The sequence below is a fragment of the Acipenser ruthenus genome, chromosome 17 (genome assembly GCF_902713425.1).
Source record: "Acipenser ruthenus chromosome 17, fAciRut3.2 maternal haplotype, whole genome shotgun sequence".
Taxonomy (NCBI): domain Eukaryota; kingdom Metazoa; phylum Chordata; class Actinopteri; order Acipenseriformes; family Acipenseridae; genus Acipenser; species Acipenser ruthenus.
Window position 1 is genome coordinate 33311915 of NC_081205.1, and position 24741 is coordinate 33336655.

Consider the following 24741-nt stretch of genomic DNA (forward strand, 5'->3'; position numbering starts at 1 on the left):
ACGATACCGGTATTAAAATGCAGGTGTGAACAGGGATGTGACTTTGCACATGCGGCTGTGCTTGCGTGTCATATGATTTTTATAATTAGTTCCTCGTACAGGTAGATGCTTCTCATCACTGTGTTTCCAAGATCCAGCATTGCTGGGCTTGGATGCATGCTCAAGGTTTATACTGTGTAATGGTAGTAGTGTTCGATGTCATGCATTTGCTAAGCCTGAAACAAATTCTCAGTGACCCGTCAGTGTGATTTTTTTAATCACTTCCTAGTCTTGTTTCCTCGCTGCCGGTGGTAATGAACCCTGCTCATTACAAGCTCGGGAGCATCTCAGCAACGCGGGGCAGTGGAAACAGATCTTGTGATACCTGAGATCATGGCAGGACAGTCCCTGGAACAACCCTCATTTCTAGAGCAGTGAAATAGCAGTCAGCACAAGGAGGGCACAGGGCTGGAGTCGGCTTCCTGGTAAAAAGCTAAAGAACGCAATGCATTGACAGGCACACTGCCGCTGTACAGATCCAGCTGCTCCTGTGCACAGTACAGCACAGGATCAGCACAAGCTCTGCTTAATTAACGCTGCGGATGGGAGATCCACGACAGCGGCACTGCTTTAATCGCCTGCCTCCTTGCACACTTATCTCCACCTGACCAGACCAGGAGCTGCTTTAAACAAACCACTGTAAATGAGCGCTCTGACCTCACTGATCTTTCTCTGGTACTCTCCGTCTTCCTTATGAACACAAGAGGCTGCAGCTTCAACAAGACTTGGTAACAGGTTTGCTCATGGAGCACGGCGCTCTGTTAGTGTTATAGACTCCTGGCACTCCTCCCGTCCTCTCTCCCTCTCTCTCTCTCTCTCTCTCTCTCTCTCTCTCTCTCCTGTGTGTTGGTCTGTAGCTTTGTTTCTGTGCTCTTGTAGATAAAAGTATCATCGCCTCCCATCTGCTTCACACAGCCAATCTCAAACCACAGTTGAGTTCTGATTGGCTGTTAAAAACCAACTGCTGGAGTCATTTTTCAAGTTATTGTTGCCAATTCACTATAACATCACTATAACAAACACAGTTGTGGCAAGGACGAGGAATACTTCTCAGTGAATTGTATAACAGGGTGGCTCTTTTGAATACAGAGGGAGAGGGGGGTGACAGGGTTCTTTTTTTCTTCAAACAGAAACACTCCCTTCATCTGGTTCAGTCCAGTGCCAGGCAGGAAGACATCACAGGTCAATGTGAACTTATTATTTATGCAGCTATCAACAGTTGGCACTGTGCGTTATACACAGCGACTAGACACTCTGAGAGTGAGTACACCAGAGCGGGCATAGACACCCCTGCATACAAATACAAAACACTCAGAGTGTACACTGGGGGCTCATCAGTCATACACATACTCAGTGTGTGCTGCTTTACCAGAACGGACCCGTTTACACTGAGACACAGGCTATTGGAAATCTGTCTGTCTGATCCGAGTGAATGGGGCCGACACTGGGTTTCGTTTAAGGTCAGGGCGAGATACTGGGGGAGGGGGGGTGTGTTTCAGTGCAGTGAAGGGAGTGATCCTAACAGAACGTAGGTCCATTAGTACATCGCTGAAGGGCGGTGAGGTTTGGATCTGCCAGGCTCAGATCATTAAAATAGACATTTCAAAACAGATAAATAGTTAAAGGAAACACATCATATTAACATTGATTGTTTACTGGGAAAATCGGGTCCCTGCTGTTCTAAGTTAGATTTAGTCCCCAAAAATCGTGATTTTGCTGCACCTCAAAAAAGTAACTAGGCTTCAGCTTTGTTGGCAATATTTCTGTAAAACTCTAAAGACATGGCGAGTTTGAGAAAGCTGATGCAACATTGTACCACACGTTTTGTAAACACATCTGAATTTAAGGTCCAAGGACACATGAGTTCTTGCTGAGTGGTTGTTTTAAGCGTCGTGTTGAAATCTGGAGTCGCTGTGTCTAAAACATGTGACCACAATGGATTAGAAAGAAACTTCCTGAACATGAAGCGCTGAAGTGACTGTAAAACACTGTATGAAAACCTTTATTAGACAATAACGTTACCATTGAGACCCCAATTCAGTAGGTATTCACCCTGGGACCCCAATTCTGTATAAAGGTGTGCATCCCGAGACCCCAATTCTGTATAAAGGTGTGCACACTGCACCCTGGGACCTCAATGTCTACAAAGTGTGGTTACAGCGCTAGCCAGGCAAGGGCCTATTCCAGATCACATTACAATTACCATCAGTGTCCAGCAGGGGGCAGTAAAAACACGTTGACAGTACATTGCTGTACCTGTGATATCGCAATGCAATAGTCTCGTACCGTTGAGATCATCTGGGACCGATAAAACCGCGGTTTTGTTTTAGTACTCCAATCCTGTTAAATGTTATCACTAGCACTATATTAAAAATAATAATAATACAAAAAAAATGCAGCATAAGTGTAGAAAGATGGGCCAGAGTTTTCAGCGACTGGTCAGCTGAGAGAATTTGAATTCCGAGTTTAAGATTTAAATCAGCCCTAACCCGGTTAGCTTCAGGGCTCAACGAGAACGTTTCATGGGTTAAGAACAGTTTTTAAATTGGGCCGTCTTCCTGCATCACGCAACCGACTCACCGCAGTGTGTCATCGCGATTAGTTACTGTGCAAATCATCTTTCTTGTTGCGTATACATTTTCTCCAATGCGCAGGCCAGTCCTCGCCATTGGAGGTGTTAGCACCAATGACTGTTTGCTTTGTTGGTGTTGCGCTGCACTGTTCCTTTGCTTTGTTGGTGTTGCGCTGCACTGTTCCTTTGCTTTGTTGGTGTTGCGCTGCACTGTTCCTTTGCTTTGTTGGTGTTGCGCTGCACTGTTCCTTTGCTTTGTTGGGGTTGCGCTGCACTGTTCCTTTGCTTTGTTGGTGTTGTGCTGCACTGTTCCTTTGCTTTGTTGGGGTTGCGCTGCACTGTTCCTTTGCTTTGTTGGTGTTGCTGCACTGTTCCATTGCTTTGTTGGTGGCGCTGCACTGTTCCATTGCTTTGTTGGTGGTGCGGTGCACTGTTCCTTTGCTTTGTTGGTGTTGTGCTGCACTGTTCCTTTGCTTTGTTGGGGTTGCGCTGAACTGTTCCTTTGCTTTGTTGGTGTTGCTGCACTGTTCCTTTGCTTTGTTGGTGTTGCGCTGCACTGTTCCTTTGCTTTGTTGGTGTTGTGCTGCACTGTTCCTTTGCTTTGTTGGGGTTGCGCTGCACTGTTCCTTTGCTTTGTTGGTGTTGCGCTGCACTGTTCCTTTGCTTTGTTGGTGTTGCGCTGCACTGTTCCTTTGCTTTGTTGGTGTTGCGCTGCACTGTTCCTTTGCTTTGTTGGTGTTGCGCTGCACTGTTCCTTTGCTTTGTTGGTGTTGCTGCACTGTTCCATTGCTTTGTTGGTGTTGCGCTGCACTGTTCCTTTGCTTTGTTGGGGTTGCGCTGCACTGTTCCTTTGCTTTGTTGGGGTTGCGCTGCACTGTTCCTTTGCTTTGTTGGGGTTGCGCTGCACTGTTCCTTTGCTTTGTTGGGGTTGCGCTGCACTGTTCCTTTGCTTTGTTGGTGTTGCGCTGCACTGTTCCTTTGCTTTGTTGGGGTTGCGCTGCACTGTTCCTTTGCTTTGTTGGGGTTGCGCTGCACTGTTCCTTTGCTTTGTTGGGGTTGCGCTGCACTGTTCCTTTGCTTTGTTGGTGTTGCGCTGCACTGTTCCTTTGCTTTGTTGGTGTTGTGCTGCACTGTTCCTTTGCTTTGTTGGGGTTGCGCTGCACTGTTCCTTTGCTTTGTTGGTGTTGCTGCACTGTTCCTTTGCTTTGTTGGTGTTGCGCTGCACTGTTCCTTTGCTTTGTTGGGGTTGTGCTGCACTGTTCCTTTGCTTTGTTGGGGTTGCGCTGCACTGTTCCTTTGCTTTGTTGGTGTTGCTGCACTGTTCCTTTGCTTTGTTGGTGTTGCGCTGCACTGTTCCTTTGCTTTGTTGGTGTTGCGCTGCACTGTTCCTTTGCTTTGTTGGGGTTGCGCTGCACTGTTCCTTTGCTTTGTTGGGGTTGCGCTGCACTGTTCCTTTGCTTTGTTGGTGTTGTGCTGCACTGTTCCTTTGCTTTGTTGGGGTTGCGCTGCACTGTTCCTTTGCTTTGTTGGTGTTGCTGCACTGTTCCTTTGCTTTGTTGGTGTTGCGCTGCACTGTTCCTTTGCTTTGTTGGTGTTGCTGCACTGTTCCTTTGCTTTGTTGGTGTTGCGCTGCACTGTTCCTTTGCTTTGTTGGGGTTGCGCTGCACTGTTCCTTTGCTTTGTTGGTGTTGTGCTGCACTGTTCCTTTGCTTTGTTGGGGTTGCGCTGCACTGTTCCTTTGCTTTGTTGGTGTTGCTGCACTGTTCCTTTGCTTTGTTGGTGTTGCGCTGCACTGTTCCTTTGCTTTGTTGGTGTTGCGCTGCACTGTTCCTTTGCTTTGTTGGGGTTGCGCTGCACTGTTCCTTTGCTTTGTTGGTGTTGCGCTGCACTGTTCCTTTGCCTTGTTCTGGTTGCGCTGCACTGTTTCGTCGGTGACAGTGTGTTTCATACATGCTGGCTTTCTGATCTCTTCATTATTGCTATGTAATTTCAACCTAGTGCATTTTTAAGATATGACTGCCAGAACGCCTCTGTCTCATATCTCATTGTAGAATCGCTGAGGTTTTCGCGGCGCTGTGTTTTGTTTTGTTTTTCTCTCCCTAATTACTGAAATGATTTGTTTTGCTTTCCACACTAATTTCGTGTGATGTTTCCTTCCGCAGGGAGGCACTCTGTATTTAATGATTATTTTCTCCCATTTTCCATGGACTGTTTCCCCCTCCTCCTCCTGCAGGGGGAGTTTGCGCCTTTGGAAAGAGACTCCCCCCCCTCTCTCACACACACACACACACACAGAGACAGACAGCTGCTTCTGACTGGTGAAAAATAAAAAGAAAGATCGCTGGGGGAGATCCTGGGATCACAGATCGTATGAAAGGAAAACTTTAATTTTTTAGGTGTAACAAAAAAAAGGCCGACATATTTCCAACAGGAGGTGAATGAAGGGGCCGAGCCGCGTCTGGCGCGCCGAGGGGGATTAACGCACACACGGTTTGTTTTCCTTGAAGAATACCCATTCCAAGCGGAGCCCTGGCCACATAAAGGGACCTTACAAGGGGGCCGGGGATTGCACATCGCTGTCTTCTGCTTGTCTCAATATTGGTCCGCCGCTGACCATGGGGGAAACTAAGATAATCTATCACATTGATGACCAAGAGACGCCGTATTTGGTGAAACTGCACATCCCGGCGGACCGGGTGACTTTGGCAGACTTTAAAAATGTCCTTAATAAACCGAACTACAAGTTTTTCTTCAAATCTATGGACGATGACTTTGGGTAAGCCTGCTCATTTTTCTCAGCCCATACTGTAGTGTATTTAGTACGAGTGTAACGCGCCTAGGCTGATGATCGGCTCGGTTCGGTTCACATTCCAGTACGCTGCGAAGTGGGTCGACTTCGATTTCCCTAATATAAGAAGCGTGCTATTTGCTTGTCGTCCCTTTCTGCAGTGTTATGTTTGTGCGTTACAGAAATATGTAGGGAGACAGGCAACTGTTTTTTTTTTTTTTTTTTCCCAAAGCAAGCCCTCCATCTTGGAAATGGAAAAGCCCTATAAGGATATACTAGTCGTGTGGTGACAGGCAGCAAGAGTTTACTAATAGCCTTTCCGTGCTGGATGTGTCTGGGAAGAGGAGTCGGAGGCGGTGCAGGCTATCTCGGGGGTCATGGGTTTATTGGGGTGCAGTTTTGGATAGGGTTTCCAAGGTCACCAGGGTTGCTGATGTTTTGAAAAGGATGGGGGGGGGGGGGGGTCATTAAGTGGGCACCGTATGTTCAGTATAAGCCCCCCCCTTGAATAATCTAGAATTCGAAAAACCGCTTGTCATGAAAATAACACAAGCTATGCTAAGCGTTTGCTTTTCCGACCACTGCATCTTATTATTTGGCCGATTCCTAGGATTTGTCGACTCGCTCAACCCAGATTTTTTTTTTTTTTTAAACCTCGTCTCCGCCGCAGACTGGAACTCTCTGAATTGAAAATGGCGGACAGTGGACTCTTGTTTCGATTGTTTTTCTCTCTCTCTTTCTCTCTCCGTCTCTGTCCCCCTCTCTCTCCTTGGCAAAATCCAGGGAGTGAGTTTTGTTTTCTCTGTGAACTTCTTAATTCGGCATATGAGGTGATGAAGGTGGTGTCAGTTTCAGGGCCTGTAATAAATCACTTCATGGCGCGACAGTCGGATACTGTGTATAATGTTTTGTTGTTGGTTTGTTTAATGTCCATGGTGAAGAATCAGCTAGCGGCGTTGCGCTCTGACTGTGACACCACACACATGTGACTGCAAACGGCATCGTCGCTAACACTCCGTGTTGTGTTACAATCATAAAGAAATCAACGCGTTATTGACAACATTGTTTCGTCCTTAATGTAAACACACCAAACAAAGAGCCCGAGAACAAAAGTGTCTGCGCTTTCCATTGCGACACAGTTTGAAAAGTTAGTCTGGGTAGAGAAACACAAGAAGCCCCTTTTCATTTTATTTTTGGTTCTGTTTGTTATGAATTGTTTTAGAATTTGTCATCCCTGCATCTCTATAAGATAAGCTATTTACCCGAGAATAGTTGCTTTAATGACTGCAATGAACACTTCTCCACGTCAGCCTGTTTGTTTCCAATCTTTTTTTTTTTTTTTTTGTGTCTAAACCCTGCATGCTCTGTCTTCGAGTTTAGCCTTTACACAGGTATGGAATCAGCCCCTGTGTTCCAGGTAGCTCTGCGTATTTATTTAAATGAGTGAGACAGAGATGCTATCAGTTTGGTACCACGCTCTCGTTTTTAGATCAAACCTGAAAAGTATTCAAACTCCAGCCTTTGTCTATGACAAGTGGAAGTGAGCCCCAGTACTACAGGAGCCCAGTCCCTGGAACTGTACGATACAATCTGGAAAACACCATGCCTCTTTATCTGTGACGCTGCTTGCCTTGTCTTACAAATTCCTGGGATTGCAGTGACATTCCTGGAAGCCTGCAGAGGAGGATTCCCTGCCCTCGGGCTCCGGAGTTGTTGAGTCTGCTTCGGGGCTTGAAATCCTGCGTGATCCAGGGGGATGAGTATAGAAGGATATAGGTGCCATCTGTACAACAAACCCAATGGAACAGATGTGCTTGACGTGGCTTCTTCCTTTGTCCTCTCTGTCTAAAGGCTGCACTGCAGGCCACTGTTTCCTAAAGTCTTCCTGAGCCTCCAGTTGACAAGCTGTTGGGACAGAGGAGCAGACCCCGGCCCCCTGCCTCCTCCCCATGGCAATGTGTGTTTCCACAGCCTCCGGCAGCATCTTGCTTTCTTTAGAGCACATATTGTTGTCAGTTCATTTTAAAATAGTTCTGATTCTCTATACTTGTGAAATATAATAGTCTGTAGCAGGGATGGGAATACACACTCCCATTGCATAGCGGTTAGATCTATTCCTGGTTTTACTGTGAGTTTTAATAACACACCTGAGCTTGTTACCTGTACACACTGTGGCTAATCAGGTTTGTAGTAAAATCTGGAATGGGTGAAACTGCTATGCAATAGGAGTCTTATTTCCATCCCTGTGTTGCTGCTGCTGGACGTTACTTGAAGGGCAATGTTGGATGTAGATTTTGTTTAGTTTCGCTCAGAACCCAGGGGTTCAGATAAATGCTGACACTGTTGCGTTACAGCAGCCCCCCCGTAACACTTCACTTTTCTGACATACCTGTCTTTCCACTGGTGTGGAAAATGCTGTGTAGGAAAGGCTGGATTTCCAATGCAGGGGGTAAACCCGGGGGGTATAGTTCTGCAGCCCAGCCTTGCTGTTCCTGTGTCTCTGTCTCGGGAGAGGAGTAACCCGGCAGTCTCTCTGCGGCTCTGCTCTCGCACTCCTCACGGTTCTCCAATAAGCAGGCAGGCCAAGGTCACACATACTGTAGGAAGTCATATATTAAGTTTTTTCCCTCCAAACAGGAAACCGTTTCATTTTCTTTTTCGGCTTGTGTTGCCAGTTCATCCCTCCGCCCCCCCAGCCGCAGGCTGACCTCCTCCTCTGCAGTGTCGTCCCATGCTTGTGTCTGGCAGTGGCGGGTCGCTGTGAGTTCACAGGACTGTTCCACAGCAGATCTGGGATGACGACTCAGGCAGGGTCTGTGCGATTCCCAGGGGCTTAAAAGTTTTGTGTTAATCCAGCATTGGATTCCTCTGCTTCAGACAGATGATGCAGTTCTCAGATCTTAACCCTCTCCTAGATTACAAAGCATGATGCTTAGGAGGAAACTGAAACCTATTCAGATGAACACACTTCCATAATTCCTACTCCATACAGCATGCAGTGAAAGACCTTTCAATGCAAAACCCTGTTTTAATTATAATGAACTGTGTTCTGTGCACTGGGGAGTGGAGTGTGTTTTGATTATAGTAAACTGTGTTCTGTGCACTGGGGAGTGGAGTGTGTTTTGATTATAGTGAACTGTGTTCTGTGCACTGGGGAGTTTGGGTAGTTGACTGTCTAGTGTGCCGTACAGCTCTTCTTTTATATGCTTGTATTTTTCCCATCCCGTAAATGCCTTTTTTCACAGCACTACATGCATTAAATGTGTTCACAGTGTAAAAATGTGCTTAGCAGCGGGCTCGCAGTCTGCAGCATGCATTGTTTCTGTACCAGACTGCATCGCGGGTTCAGCTGCCCCCGGTTTAGAGATTGTTTTAAAGTGTGAGTGTCTGGGTGCATCCTAGAAGGAGATATCTGGATGAGAATAGCTAGTCCCGGTCCCCTGTGCTGCATAATGCCTGAAACAAATCGCACTGGCCTGCCTTTCAGACAGATCGCCTGCCAGAGGTCTAATTTTAGGCATGCATCTTGGCTGAGTCAGCCCATGGTCTGGGATCGAAATCACGACCTTCCCAGTCCTTAAACACCTCAAGCTTTGAATGCTAACGAGCCACAAGTGCCTCGGAGCCTCAGACTGTGTCCTGGCTGCAGAATTGTTGAAGAAGATGTTTTGATTCTGAAGGTGTCTGACTCCTGGCAGCCTGAACTAATTGTTTTTCAGGAAGGGTCCAAGAATATCAGATAAGAAAGGTAACCATCGCCCTTCCAGTCTGGGTCTGCTTCCTAGTGCTGTTTTTTAATTTAATGAATTGAACTTTTAGAGAGTTCTTTTCTGAAGTGAGAGGTGTGTGTATTTCAATGGCATGTCGTCAGTCTTTCTTGCAGTTATATTGTCAGACTGCAAGCTTGCCACTGTGAGCCAAACAGGTTGCTCCTGCTGGCTTTATACAAGCTCTTTTAATGGGGTACGGTGCTGCTGCAGACATATACAAGCCAGTGTTCTGCAAGAAAAAGGCATGTCTTTAGCTGTGCTCGACACACAACTCGGAGCTGTGAGCTGGCTGGAAAACGAGCTGAAGCAACTCAAGTAAAGACCTATTGGAGTATGAAAAGGGCACGAAAGCGAGTGTGCAACTATAGCCTGTGTCCCGGATTTCATGTTGTTTTCCTAAAGTTGATCTTTCATGAGCTTAAACTGCTTGTGAGCCGAGGCTTGTTAAAGCACTCCAAGGTTTTGAATTGATAAATGATCTGATTAGGGTTTAATCTGACACAGTACTTCAATGAGTTCTCGCCACTGAAGAGAGAGAGACCAAGAGGTCGACTGGGTGAAGCCAGACCCTTGCACAGGTTGAGATGTGTCAGGGTCACTGTAATGCAACAATCAAGGGAAAACATGATGTCATAACAAGTAATACCCCTCAGCAAACATGATGTCATCATAACTAGTCATACCTCTAAGCAAACATGATGTCACAAGAAGTCATACCCCTCAGCAAACATGATGTCATCATAACTAGTCATACCTCTAAGCAAATATGAAGTCACAAGAAGTCATACCCCTCAGCAAACATGAGGTCATCATAACAAGTCATGCCCCTAAGCAAACATGATGTCATCATAACTAGTCATACCCCTAAGCAAACCATTGCCCAAGTCACAGTGTGTTGTCTTGCTCTCAGTGTTTCTACAAATAAAATAAAACTCATTTGAAAACTAGTGAAATACAGAGACGCAGTTTCTGTACACCAGCACAACTGTGTTGAATGGTAAAGTGGCACAGACAAAGTTTTCGAGACTGTTCCGTTGCGTTCCAGCTGCTGTCATTCCCTCTTCTCAGTAATTACCTGCCTGCTTGTTCTACACTAATGGAAACGAGGTCCCCACTGGATTACAATTTGTTGCCTATACTGTACATGACTGTGGCTAATTAAGATCTTGTTAAATTCTGGAATTAATCAAACTGCGGTTTACTATATCTATCTATCTATCTATCTATCTATCTATCTATCTATCTACATATATCCTGACTTTGCTTTAAGCACTAATTTAATCCCAGTCAGCTTCCTCGGAAGGCTTGTATTTCAGTACAAAGTGTGTGCTGTGACTGTGAGAGTCCTTATCAGTGTGTGGACACCAGGCTGCAGTCTGGCCTCAACTTTGAACCCTGCGGTGCACCTGGTGTGTGTGTGTGCCTGGTGTATGTCTGTGTATCTGGTGTGTGTGTGTGTGTATCTCTGTGTATCCTAGTGTGCGTGTCTGCATTCTCGTTTGCATAATTGCTGCAGCCGTTTCTGATGCATGACACGCAATGAAATGTTTCAAGGGGAAGATCAAGTTTGTTATTAAAATCAACACTCAGGTGACTTGGAAAACAGAAGACTGTGCTGGTGAAAGTGATGTTGTGTTAGCAGGCCCCTCAGACGTTCGCAGGCCGCTGCTTTGCCGGGTCTCTGTAAATGATTGTGTGGGTGGATCAATGGTGTGGCTAACACTCCACATTCAAATGAAGTCTGCAGTTTAATCAGGACGGTCTGTGGGCATGTCTTTCATTTCTATAAGCAGTCAATTCAATTTAAAAATCAATGCGGGCGCGCTGCTCTGTGTGAGATGCGGAGGAGAGGGTGGCTGATGGGCAGTAAATTATAGGGTTTGTGTCGGGAGGGGGGGGGGGGGGGGGGGTCATTGAGCTGTGGAATCACACTTAGAACCTGAACTCGCAAAACTTTAGAGCTTTCTACAGGGCCCGGAACAGCACAGACTGTCCCTAAAGCTTTTCTGTCTGGGTTCCCCCAGTGCCAGTCCCCAGCGAAAGTGACAATAAGAAAACGTAAACAGGGCCTGATTTGACAGGGGAACGCTGGTCATGAAAGAACCACATTATGAGATTACGAGGAACTGTTTTCTGACTGTCCCGTGCTTTGCTGCCTGCCAGAGTCACTGGAGAGCCTTGTTTTTGCCTGACCTAAAGGCACAGTTGATAGCAAAAGCAGGAGCTGCCAATGCGATTGTTATTTAAGCTGGAGCAGCATATCTGGGGAGAGGGGATAAATGAATACAGGATCTTTAAGGGGGGGGGCTTGCTCTTGGAAGTGATTTCATTGGGTGACCAGGTGAATCAGCGGCAATTAAAAACAACAGTATCCTGCCTCGGGGGAGGGGCACGTACTGCAGGAAGCAGCTTGACCTTCACATATAACTTCTCACAACGAGGATTACGAGGAACCACTGAAGCCCCCCCCACATACCGCGGGGTAATGTAACGGCAGAAAAGGCTCCTAACTGCTTTTAATGACTCGTGTTGAGGGGTTGAGTGGGACGAGAGTAATTGGATTGCGCAGTAAGGAGATTGAGGAGGTAGACGCTGCAGTGAGACGCGAGTCGGGGGGGGGGGGGGACACACAGTGGGACAGCTTGTTCACAAATCAAATTTATTCCTGGTCTCTGTCAGGATTCATCCTGAGTTAATAAGGTGACCTGTGATGGGATTGGAATAGAGTGCAGATACAGAGGCTGTTGATATGCCTTCGTTACCTAGCACTGTGTACCAGGTCTGCACTGCTCCCTGTCCCACCTTTAACCTTAATTACATCATTGAACCTCCTTCCAGGTCTCAATCACGTCATTATTTATTAATGACACCTGTATAATCTGTTCCAACACGTCACTGATCAGAATTACCATTAGCAGTATTCTGTTAAATTACCAACACATTACTTCAGTTCAAGTCACTGCTTGTTAGTCGATTTTAAACTGGCTTCAAATGAAAGCAGTTGAACAATCACAACAATGATGTCTCTAAAATACCGATTCCAATTCATTCGAAGGAATTGATTTAAAAAAAAAAAAAGAATTGGAATTGAAAAACAGGAATTGACCGCTACCCTGAGAGTGACCATTGCTGTCTGTAGACAGTCTATGAGAGTGACCATTGCTGTCTGTACACAGTCTCTGAGAGTGACCATTGCTGTCTGTAGACAGTCTCTGAGAGTGACCATTGCTGTCTGTAGACAGTCTCTGAGAGTGACCATTGCTGTCTGTAGACAGTCTCTGAGAGTGACCATTGCTGTCTGTAGACAGTCTCTGAGAGTGACCATTGCTGTCTGTAAACAGTCTATGAGAGTGACCATTGCTGTCTGTAGACAGTCTCTGAGAGTGACCATTGCTGTCTGTAGACAGTCTCTGAGAGTGACCATTGCTGTCTGTAGACAGTCTCTGAGAGTGACCATTGCTGTCTGTACACAGTCTCTGAGAGTGACCATTGCTGTCTGTACACAGTCTCTGAGAGTGACCATTGCTGTCTGTAGACAGTCTCTGAGAGTGACCATTGCTGTCTCTGGCAGTTTTCTGTGAGTGTGGCGCAGAGGTTGGTTGTAATGTGTTTGCTGTAAGTTGGTTCCCGAGTCTCCTCTGCATCACATTGTGCCTTCAGGCTTCACAAACGACACTTGCTCTTAGCAACCTATCAGCACGTTTAACTCGCTAGCTGCTACGCTTCATACGTGTAGTTAGAACCAGCTTAGTTACAAAAGAGCTGTCAAAACATGTCCGGCACGTCTCTAGCTGTCTGCAAGGCACGCTCCCCAGTACACACGCTCTGTATGGACCTGCTGGGCAGCACATCGCACTACACAGGTCTGTGAGACGGTGTCGCTGCTCCTTTCACCGTGGGCTCCTCAAGGGTTGCTGTCACAGCAGGTACAGCCTCTTTCACCAGATGTGCTTGAATTCTTTGTAGTCCCATCATTCATCACTTTGATGTTGTACGTTTCCCTTTTGAATGCATCAGCTGGATAAAGATGCATTGTTTTAGATATAGCAGTGATGCTGAGACTGTCAAACCCATAGCGCTCTGTATGCAGTTGACTGCAGGGAGTGAGTACAGTGTTCCTGGGAGCTGTGTTATTACTGCATGGAGAGGACACCCAGGTTCTGCAGCTAGACCTCGCCACAGTGTGAAGAGGCAGCTGGGAGACCTGCGCTTCAGTGCAGAGGGAAGGAGGCTTCGCAGAGAGCGTTTCACTTTGAAATCCTGTATGAAATGCAATTGGAAGAATTATCAAACCCTAACAGTTGTTATTTTTTTACAATAAGCAGTGCACACAGCAGCAGCAGAGGCAGTAGCAGCGGTGGATTACTTTCTGACACCACTGCATGAAGGACATCTTCAGTTTAACAGCTATTCAGAAGTCATTGACGTTGCACCTTGCACCGTAATGTGAAATATTATCTTCCGAGCATGCAGGATGACGGAGTCTGTGTTACTGATGGATCTGAAAGCATGTGTATTCTTGCTCTTCCAGCCGAGGTGCTCCATGCTGAATTATTAACACCATGAATGCAATACAAATCCAGTGGAAAGAGGGGGTGACAGAGCAGGGCCGGGAGCCTTGGGGAGGAGTTCATCATGCCTGCTGCTGTTAGATCATTAAAATAGACCACTGCAATAAGCAGGTTCATACAGCTTTCTTATTTCATACCTTGAGCAGTGAAACCCAGTAGTCCACATTGCATTGGAAACATGCAGTTTCTCTCACAAGCAGCGTGCAGGAGAGAGACCTGCAGTATGTAGAACTGTTTGTGCAACACTTTCTCTTGCTAGTTGTGACAGCAACCTTTTTTATGCCTAGTTCTGCAGCCAGCTTTCAGGGATTCAGAGACTGTTCTCAGACAGGTAAGACAGCCCGGGCTCCCTGTGTCAGTGTTGTGAATCAGGGAGCTGTGATTTGGAGAGTGAAGGCTGGATTTGCACAAGGACCCTCACCAGGGCCAGTCTTCACCTGAGTTATGAGCTGTGAGCTGCTTGCTGCTTGCTGCTCCTTCCCTTCCCACAGTCTGAAAAGCCCAACGTGGGCCTCATATGTGTTGAATATCGCGGTGTAGGTGGGTGCAGCAGCAGTTTCAGACCATCGTCTCTCAGGCTGTGACTGGTAGCTCGCTGTCTCATATCGTGAGTATTCGTCAGTTCTGCTGTCCCTGGGACTGTACCCAGATCTCCAAAACGATTGCTAATCCTGTCCCATCTCTCTGCTGCATACCTCTAATCTGACTGGAGGGTTATGGAAGAAAACCTCTCTTGTTTGTACAGTGTTCAGGCAGTGCAGCATGACGCACAATGTCTTTCAGTTTTGATTTTGCCTGGTACACCTGGGTTTATTACATCACTGCTTGAAAGTCCAGTTCCTTACCTCTCCTTCTCGCATTGTTAAAACCACCCCCCTTGTTATTCTAGTAGATCTTTTAAAGAACTGAATGGTAAAAAGGGCGACCAGTGATGATTTAAATACAGCTAACAAGAGGCTAGACCATGGATTTGACAGCACTGCGCAGTGATCACCACTCACCTCGAGGAGGGTTATCTGTCCTGGGCACAAAATAAAAAACAGAGCAGCAGGATTTCCACTGGGGCGCTCCACGCCTCTTGACAGATCCACGCTCCACGCCTCTTCAATTCGGCTGAGCGTCGTTGGTCCAAGGTGCTGCACACACAGTGACCCGGTGACTTCACAGTCCCCCTTCATTCTGAGTCGCTCGTCGTCTCAGATGCTCCTGAAGGCGCTTCACTCATGTTGCTGCTCCATCACCAGAGAGAGAGAGAGAGAGAGGGATAGCTGGAACGTTGTGGGTAATAAAACACTCCCCTGTTCCATATGTTTTGAATTTTACACACCTAAACATCATCTAAATGTTTTTTTTAATTTTGTTTTTGCAGAGCTGGGAAAAAGGTTTACAAGCGTTTTAGTGAGTCTGGGTGGTCTTGAGGAATGATGAATTCCATGGTGGTTACAGCAGTCGCCTGGGGAGTGGTTAGCTCGGGCAATCCGGCCAATGCACCATTACTGCTAGGAATCCAGGAATAGTGGGGAGGAGCAGATCTGAATCCGAGTCCTAAGCTGCGAACGCTGACTGCATTGCTGAGGCACGGTGGCAGATCATTTCTCGGACTCAGAAAACGCTAAGTCTTCAGAGCTGTACTGAGTCATTTGTGTACAGCTCCACCCATATTCTTGAATCCAGAGTCTTTATTATGCTGTCATGGGTGTTGCAAGTTTTTAGTAATATTAGTCCTGTGTCGGCAGGCTTCACAGCCTTGGATTAACACTAATCTGGGACTGCCTTACCCAAGGAAACTGAAGATTAGTGCTAATCGGAAGCTGTGAAAACACATGGGGAAGTTTTTGAAGTCAGGACTTGGTATGGTTACTCTGCGGAGGTGTACAATCTGTCCTGTAATGGGGGGAAGCAGGGGTCAGTCTGCATTCTCATACATTAGCCCTGCTCCTCTGGTAAATGAATTGGATTTAGGGGTCCCCAGGGTCACCCTCACAGCACTCTAGTTTGGTTTTCCTCTCTGCCTCTCTGTTTTATTTCTGGGAGCTCTCTGTAATGCAGGCGCAGAGGGGAATAGAGCCTGCATCTGCAGTGTGATCCAAATTCAGACGGAGTTAACCCCCTGAGAGCCAGTTCTGGTTAGCATTCAGGTATCTCTGGACTGCTGTGGGTTTGTTTCTGGTTGAAGGAGGAGAGTGCAGGCTTTGTTTTTGTGGTTGTTTTTTGTGTATTTGGTAAATTATTATGTATTATTCTTCTTATTGTTCCGTATAGCCTGATCATCATTTTGCTCAGGTGTCAAAGACAATTTTTTTTTGTGACTGTCTTTTTTTTTTTTTTCTGATGATTGAGTGCACAAATATATATGTCCCAACTAAAAATAGGCCGACTTATTCATCATGGTGCTTTACTAATAACACGCAGCCCCAGTGGTGCTGTGCTGTGTGAGGCGCTGTCTCGAGTGGAGGATGATAGAAAAGGTAATCTGGGAGAGAGGAGGCAGTAGGGAATACTGCTGTCTTGAAGGAGTCCGTGCTGGAATGTGCGCGGGGGAGTGAGTACCAGTTTGGATCGTGCTGCAGTGTGAGTGTCATGGCTGGATGCACGTGTGAATTACAATAGAGAGCTGGAATCTCAGATTTTAGGATTTCTGTGAAATGTGTTGTGTAGTAACACTGTCTGTATTTACCTGATAACACAGGGTCAAGCAAAACCTTATTCCCGCAGCCTAGGCGTCGACTGGTCAAGGCATAAGCTGAAGCCCAGTGCCTGTGCTGGTGTGCTAATGCTTTCTGAACTGTGTCCTGCAGAAGGTGTAGGAGCTTCATTCATAAGGGAAGGGCACTGACGATAGACTCCGAACATCAGTGCATCCGGTCTCGTACAGCTGCCAGTGCACCAGATCAAAACGATTTGAATTGGGGAAATGCATTTCATATGATTTCCTTAAAGCAAGGGTCTGGAGGCTCGATAATCATTGGCTTCCTGCTCTCTTCACAGCAGAGCTGACAAGCCCAATCAATAGCGGGATGCTGTCAGAATACAAACTCAGAGCTGTTACATGGAGAACTGGATCCACGCATTGAGCTGAACATGAGGTTAACAGGACACGCTTTGGGTTTAAGTAGTCTGGTTTCTTTTAAACTTTTTATTTTATTTATTCATGTATTTATTTATTTATTTATTTATTTATTTATTTATTTTTACAAAGTGTTTAAGTTTTGGTTTGTTTTGACACTGTTTCAATAAGCTCGCTAATGTGTCCCACATGTTTCTCGTAGAGTGCCACTGTCGCTCGTTCCCCAGTCCTAGCTGACATTGTAGTCTTTCATGTTCATTTTATGGCTGGTGCAGGTTTTTTTTTTTTTTTTGTCACACACACCCTTTTTATTTCCAGGAGCAGATGAGGAATAGAGGAGTCTCCCCAGTGCTTCATCGTAAATGGAAAAGCATGTGAGCTGCAGTATGTGGTCTATCAGACCGTTTGAACGCTGGCACAAAGTTTATTTGAAGGGAGTCGCATTGAAAAATTACACTAGCCCCCTTGTGAAACTTGTGCTTGGGTGCCTTGTAACACAAACTAAACTTGAGAGGAGAGAACAAATAAGTGTTTTTGCAACCCAGGGCAGGCTTAGGCAGAGCGTTGCTGTTTATTAACACAGACACGCGCACGCACGCACGCACGCACACACACATACACACGCACAGACATTTCATCTTGAAGGATTAGTCTGAGTTGATCGCTCCCAGTGTTTTTCTACGAGGCGCAGATGCCTGCAGCCCTGACAGTTTTGGGCCATTCTGTCGTGCGTTTGAGAAACTTGGCTCGAGGCCTTGCTGTACTTCTTAAATTGGTAAGACAGTCCTCCCTCCAGCAGGAGGAGAGAAGAAGAGGAGGAGGAAGGGATCTTGTTTTTAAAGTTTTAAAGAGAGCACTACAGAGTTCTCACATGTAAGGAAAGTCTCGGGAGATGATTCTGATCCGATCAATTGGATTTTTAAACTGCCCGCCGTTTATAACAAAATGAAGGGAGGGAGCGGGGCATATTTGTAACAAAAGATGCACAGAAAATGGAAAGTGTGTGAATGCTAGACTCCGGTTGTGGTGTGGCATATACCTTTGCAGGCAGGAATAACGCTTGCAACAGTTGTGTTTCACGTCAGGCATGTTTTAAACCTGCACGCTGGTGGCTGGCTGTGTATTTTGATATGTTTTATTTTCAGTGGATGTTCTGTGCTTGGCTGACTCTGCAGTCTGCTGTTCGTGTTGTGGATTGGCGCATCTCATCTCATTTGAAATGATTTGCTTTGGCTCTGCTTGGCGAGCGGTTTGAGTGCGTGCTGCTGCAGTCTTGCCAGCACATTCCTGGAACCCACACCCGCAGCGTCCTCTCCTCACCTCTGCAGTGGTATTCCAGTTGGTCCACAGCACCGGCTATTGCAATGGTTCACTAGGACCTTTTAAAATCATTGTACAATGCGTGCCATCAGTAATCTGCACAAGATGTGATACAGCCCTTAAAAAGGTTTATAGTTGTAAAAGCATAGCAAAGTGTAATAAAGTGTAGTGAAAGCATGATAAAGCTCAACGACAAATGGTTTGTAAAAAAGCAGGGCAGACCATGGTAAACTGGCAAATAGCTGTAGGTTAACCAAAGAGCAGATCACTCATTTAAGTAGGATGTTTACCACACTGCAATTAGCAGGTCCACTGAGACACCGCAGACACATTTAACAAAAGACCAACAACACGGCAATTAATAATAAAAAAGATTTTATTTAGAAAGTGAACCATTTTTCATTACTCGCTGAAAAAGGCAGTTGAAACAATTCATGTGTCTGCTTAGGATAGCTCATTTGAAGACAGGGACAGCTGGCTTTGTAGCAGCTCTGGTAAAAGAGCCAGGAAGAGTTCCAGGCACACAGCACAGAGCTGTCTTTATATGAGCTCGGAAAAGAAAGGAAGAGAAGAAAGAATAGAAGTCCTTCACACAGCACCCTCTCAGCCTGGTGGCTCTAAATCAAACGACTGTGGAGTTCCTAAGATCAGAAGCGATGATGAGCAAGCACAGTCCATGTATCCTGTTGTGCCATGGCGTTCTTAAGTGCCCTGTGTAAATGTGCATGTCAAGCACCTACGGCACTGAGCAGATTCGGGGAGGAAGGATGTTTCTGCCTCTCTCTCCCGTGTCTGGCTCTGCACTCTTGTAATTTTAGTTGTTATATTGATGCAGTGGCTCGCACCTCCTTGCATGAGGCTGTGCCAGCTATTACTGGAAGCAGGCCATCGTTCTGTTTCTTTCTGCCAAAGATGGACTCTTAAATATTTGGTAAACCGCCAGGAAATGAAGCCATGAAGTGTTTGGTTTGGTTTGGCTGATGAAGTGGTTGGTAAGTGTTTGGGGGTTGTGTGCCTCTGTCTGGCAGACTGATTGAATTGAGATAATGAAGCCATGCAGCAGTGTTACAGTATGTTTTGATTGAATCCACCATTCACACTGCGAAGGTGCCCGAGCCCAGCAGCTTTGATGGAAGAATGTGTTTTATGTTGTGGAAACCTGTGCACTTGGACTCAGAGCAGCAGGTATGGGAGCAGGGAGAGGAGGGAGAGGCAACTCTCATTGCAGTCTTGGGCTGTATGTTTTCTGTGGATTCATAAAGAAAAACACACACACACACACACACACACACATTGGCTTCCTATGACATGTGCTATCAATCTAGAACCTCTTCAAGGTCCTGGAATACTCTTCATCATAATAATAATCATAACAAATCTCATGCAGTTATTAGAGGTCAGGCTAGCTCCTCAAGCTGTTTTATGTTTTTTCTCTAAAGAAAAGGCAGACTTGCAATTTTGTAAATTAAGACACAGTATTTATTTGTGTGCTGACAGTGGGATCTGGCCGGTTGCCATGGAAATGGAGAGGGAGAGGGATTTGATTGGTCACCACAATGATATGCTGCACAGGGCCAAGAATAAGAAACAACGCTCATGCATTACGTGCTCCTATGAAGACACAACCAGACTGCCATGAGGAGACTTTCACTAGATACGCTGCCATGACGAGACTTTCACTAGATACGCTGCCATGACGAGACTTTCACTAGATACGCTGCCATGACGAGACTTTCACTAGATACACTGCCATAAGGAGACTTTCACTAGATACGCTGCCATGACGAGACTTTCACTAGATACACTGCCATGAGGAGACTTTCACTAGATACACTGCCATGACGAGACTTTCACTAGATACACTGCCATGAGGAGACTTTCACTAGATACACTGCCATGACGAGACTTTCACTAGATACGCTGCCATGACGAGACTTTCACTAGGTACACTGCCATGACGAGACTTTCACTAGATACGCTGCCATGACGAGACTTTCACTAGATACGCTGCCATGACGAGACTTTCACTAGATACGCTGCCATGATGAGACTTTCACTAGATACGCTGCCATGACGAGACTTTCACTAGATACGCTGCCATGAGGAGACTTTCACTAGATACGCTGCCATGAGGAGACTTTCACTAGATACACTGCCATGACGAGACTTTCACTAGATACACTGCCATGACGAGACTTTCACTAGATACACTGCCATGACGAGACTTTCACTAGATACACTGCCATGACGAGACTTTCACTAGATACACTGCCATGACGAGACTTTCACTAGATACGCTGCCATGACGAGACTTTCACTAGATACACTGCCATGAGGAGACTTTCACTAGATACACTGCCATGAGGAGACTTTCACTAGGTACACTGCCATGACGAGACTTTCACTAGATACACTGCCATGAGGAGACTTTCACTAGATACACTGCCATGACGAGACTTTCACTAGATACGCTGCCATGACGAGACTTTCACTAGATACGCTGCCATGACGAGACTTTCACTAGATACACTGCCATGAGGAGACTTTCACTAGATACACTGCCATGACGAGACTTTCACTAGATACGCTGCCATGAGGAGACTTTCACTAGATACGCTGCCATGAGGAGACTTTCACTAGATACGCTGCCATGACGAGACTTTCACTAGATACGCTGCCATGAGGAGACTTTCACTAGATACGCTGCCATGACGAGACTTTCACTAGATACGCTGCCATGAGGAGACTTTCACTAGATACGCTGCCATGAGGAGACTTTCACTAGATACGCTGCCATGACGAGACTTTCACTAGATACACTGCCATGACGAGACTTTCACTAGATACGCTGCCATGACGAGACTTTCACTAGATACGCTGCCATGACGAGACTTTCACTAGATACGCTGCCATGAGGAGACTTTCACTAGATACGCTGCCATGACGAGACTTTCACTAGATACGCTGCCATGAGGAGACTTTCACTAGATACGCTGCCATGACGAGACTTTCACTAGATACGCTGCCATGAGGAGACTTTCACTAGATACGCTGCCATGAGGAGACTTTCACTAGATACGCTGCCATGACGAGACTTTCACTAGATACGCTGCCATGAGGAGACTTTCACTAGATACGCTGCCATGACGAGACTTTCACTAGATACGCTGCCATGAGGAGACTTTCACTAGATACGCTGCCATGAGGAGACTTTCACTAGATACGCTGCCATGACGAGACTTTCACTAGATACGCTGCCATGAGGAGACTTTCACTAGATACGCTGCCATGACGAGACTTTCACTAGATACGCTGCCATGAGGAGACTTTCACTAGATACGCTGCCATGACGAGACTTTCACTAGATACGCTGCCATGACGAGACTTTCACTAGATACGCTGCCATGACGAGACTTTCACTAGATACGCTGCCATGACGAGACTTTCACTAGATACGCTGCCATGACGAGACTTTCACTAGATACGCTGCCATGAGGAGACTTTCACTAGATACGCTGCCATGACGAGACTTTCACTAGATACGCTGCCATGAGGAGACTTTCACTAGATACTCTGCCATGACGAGACTTTCACTAGATACGCTGCCATGAGGAGACTTTCACTAGATACAGAAAAATGTGAAAGCATTCTGTCAAACATCCGCTGTGTCTGTATCCAAGACAGCTCATACACACACAAGCAAGCAAGCACACAAGCAAGCAAGCACACAGACAGACACACGCAACTGCGTACACACACATACTGACACACACACACATACTGACACACTGCTGGAGCTGAACTGTTGTTTTTGTTGTTGTGGTCACAGCAGATACAGTTCAAAGTTCAACACCCGTTGTACAGCAACAACAGTCGACAGGGTTGAGAATGACCAGCGCTAATCCCTTATGCAAACAAAACAAAATACTTCAAACAATGAAACCATATTTCTGCTGTGATACGGTTAGCTGAAGTTTATTTTTATTTCTTAAATCTCTTTGTTTTTCTGCAAGGCTAATATCGTTATTAGTTTTTAGAGGAGGTTTGCCAGGTGTCTTTATACGCGCTAGTGCAATAAAACAGAAGATAAGTAAACAGGTTCCTTCTGCACACGTCCGCAGGGCAGGCACCTGAGCAGCGCCCACATTCCTGGGAGCTGGAGAATGTCACATTACACAGCCATTGTCAAGCAGTTGAGTCTATATGCGTAGTTGTAGCTGGACAAATAACATCCAGCTTGTGTTCTTCGTTTTGTTTTCCGCAAGTCAGATTTTCTAAACTATGACATGATCCGAAACTCCTTGAGCGGGGTTGACAGCAGGTGGTGATGCATGGTAAGGTCAGCTGTTCTGCATGTATTTAAACTACACGCAGCACAGAGGGGTTGAGTAGCGCAGAGAATCCTCTTGCCCTGCTCCTAGTCCTTGCATGTGTAACAGGGCAGAGGCAGGGCACGAACTGGCGACCCCGCACACCGCAAGAGAGCGTCACTGACGGGGCAGTACCCGTATCAGCAGTGCATCCCACAGCACTGCCGTTACACTGGGGATTGTAAGTACGGTCTCTCCGCTGGTTAAAGGAAGCTCTCTTCCTGTCGTGACTGGATCTTTCTCAGAATACCTCCAGACTCAGGAAGGGTGGTCGAGGCAGTGCAGTGGTTAGTAAAGCTGACCTTTAACAGGACTGTTGTCTTGAATGTGTCATCTCTGCTTATCCAGATAGTATGCTTTTTATATATTGATATGAAACAAGGAAATCCATTAAAACGATTCAGAAATGGATGTCCAGTGCAGTTAAATGTCAGGCAGAGGCCCAGGCCCAGTTTACTGTGCTAACGTCTGCCCTCTAGTGTCCATTGCCGGTATACCTGTTTGGAAGCTGTTGCCAGCTCATCATTCACACACACGGCTCAATTGCATCTTGCAACTAATGATAATAGTTTTTAAGCCTTTCATTTTCCGTGTGAAGCAGGAGGGGGGGGGGGGGGGAGAGGGAGCAGAGTTTCCTTTTAGGCTGCACAGCAGAAACCCTTATGTATAATAAAGTGCCTCGTAGCTTTTCCATGACATTGTCGGGAGCTGGAGCCATGAAATCACCAGTGAAGTGCCCTGCTGCTGCGTGGTAAATTAGAAAACGATGGCTTCGTTGTGAGCGCTGGGTTTCTGTCTGGCTGTTTCCATTCACTCCACATGATTGTGGGGTGTGTTCAATCACTGGCACTGCTGCACAGAGTGAACGCCAAGGAGCTGCAGTGGAGGAATGTGATAGGGAGCCAGTGTAGAGTAACAGCCTGGAGAGCCACACTTACTAACACACCTCGTGGGACTTCCTGACAGTAGCACAAACTCTTGCATATAGTGATGTGCCTCATAGCTTTTCCATTACAGTATCGGGAGCTGGAGCCATGAAATCACACTGAAATCAACATTGAAATGCATGAAAAAAAAGAAAAAATAAGATGCTCAGGTTTTATAGGTGTTCTGGAAATCATGACTGGATTGGGGTTAGTGTTGGGTTGGGTTGGGTTGGGTTAGGGTGGATTGTGGCTAGGAGAGGGTTAGGGTTAGGATTGGGTTGGGTTAGGGTGGGTTGTGGCTAGGAGAGGGTTAGGGTAGGGTTGGGGAGGGTTGTGTTTGAGTTGTGGCTAGGAGAGGGTTAGGGTGGGGTTGGGGTGGGCTGTGGCTAGGAGAGGGTTAGGGTGGGGTTGGGGTTGGGGTGGGCTGTGGCTAGGAGAGTGTTAGGGTGGGGTTGGGGAGGGTGGTGAGGTTGGGGGTTGGGTTGGGGTGTTCTCTGGCTAGGAGAGGGTTAGGGTGGGTTTGGGGAGGGCTGTGTTTGATTGAGTTGTGGCTAGGAGAGGGTGAATCACTGGCTTGCCCTCCTCTGCTGAGTGGCAGGTGTCTGTGGGATGATTTTTCTGTTAAGAAGCATCAGTTTGAGTGCTTTGTCTCCAGCAGGGTTTATATATAAAAGCCCCAGGAAGGGGAATTAAACCAAAAACAACCCTGGGCTAAAGGAGCAGACTGACTGTCAGCACACAGCTTGCAACATGTGTGTGCAGATCAGGGCAGTTTCATTCCTAGGATGTGGGTCATGTGTATATATATACTTGTGTTGTTCTTTTGCTCACTGGTCACTTGAGCCAGTCTGTAATTCTGTGTTGGGACTTTCTGGATAGCCCCTTCCCTCCCCCTTCCCCTCCCTCAATCTGTCCCCCTGCAGGACAGCTGCCTCCCAAAGCCCATCTGACTGCCTGCCCTGGTTTCCATGGAAACTGAGGTTGGATGGGGTCACAACCTCCTTATCTCCTCTCTTGAGCAGCTGTGTGCGTCATTCTGTGTGTGTGTCAGTGTGCAGGTCGCTGTAGAGCTGGGCTATTCTGTGTGAACTGTAACATGTGTTAGCCTGACTGGTGCTCGTTATCAGACTTGGAAATCTCAGGATTGTTTTTTTTTAATGATGGATCTCTCCTAATAGCCGTGAGTTTGAACAGCACAAGTCTTGGGGTTGCCATTAGTCTGACTGACATCTCCGCGGTGTGACGGATGTTGCATTGTCATGGAATGGCCCATGTGTGTGTCAGGGTGTGTGTGTCAGCGTGTGTGTCAGTGTCAGTG

At 46.5% G+C, this 24741-nt stretch overlaps 1 protein-coding gene across 3 annotated transcripts in view; it reads left to right on the forward strand.

The window, feature by feature from the left end:
• Positions 1-4849: 4849 nt before the first annotated feature.
• LOC117423415 (segment polarity protein dishevelled homolog DVL-3-like) overlaps positions 4850-24741 on the forward strand; it is a 44597-nt gene continuing 24705 nt past the window's right edge. For 2 of the 3 annotated variants that reach the window (XM_058990443.1, XM_034039152.3), the window contains exon 1: positions 4850-5387. In XM_058990443.1, the coding sequence (XP_058846426.1) occupies positions 5227-5387 (161 nt within the window). In that variant the 5' untranslated portion in view covers positions 4850-5226. The remainder of the gene's footprint in view (positions 5388-24741) is intronic. The other variant, XM_058990444.1, reaches the window with a different exon arrangement.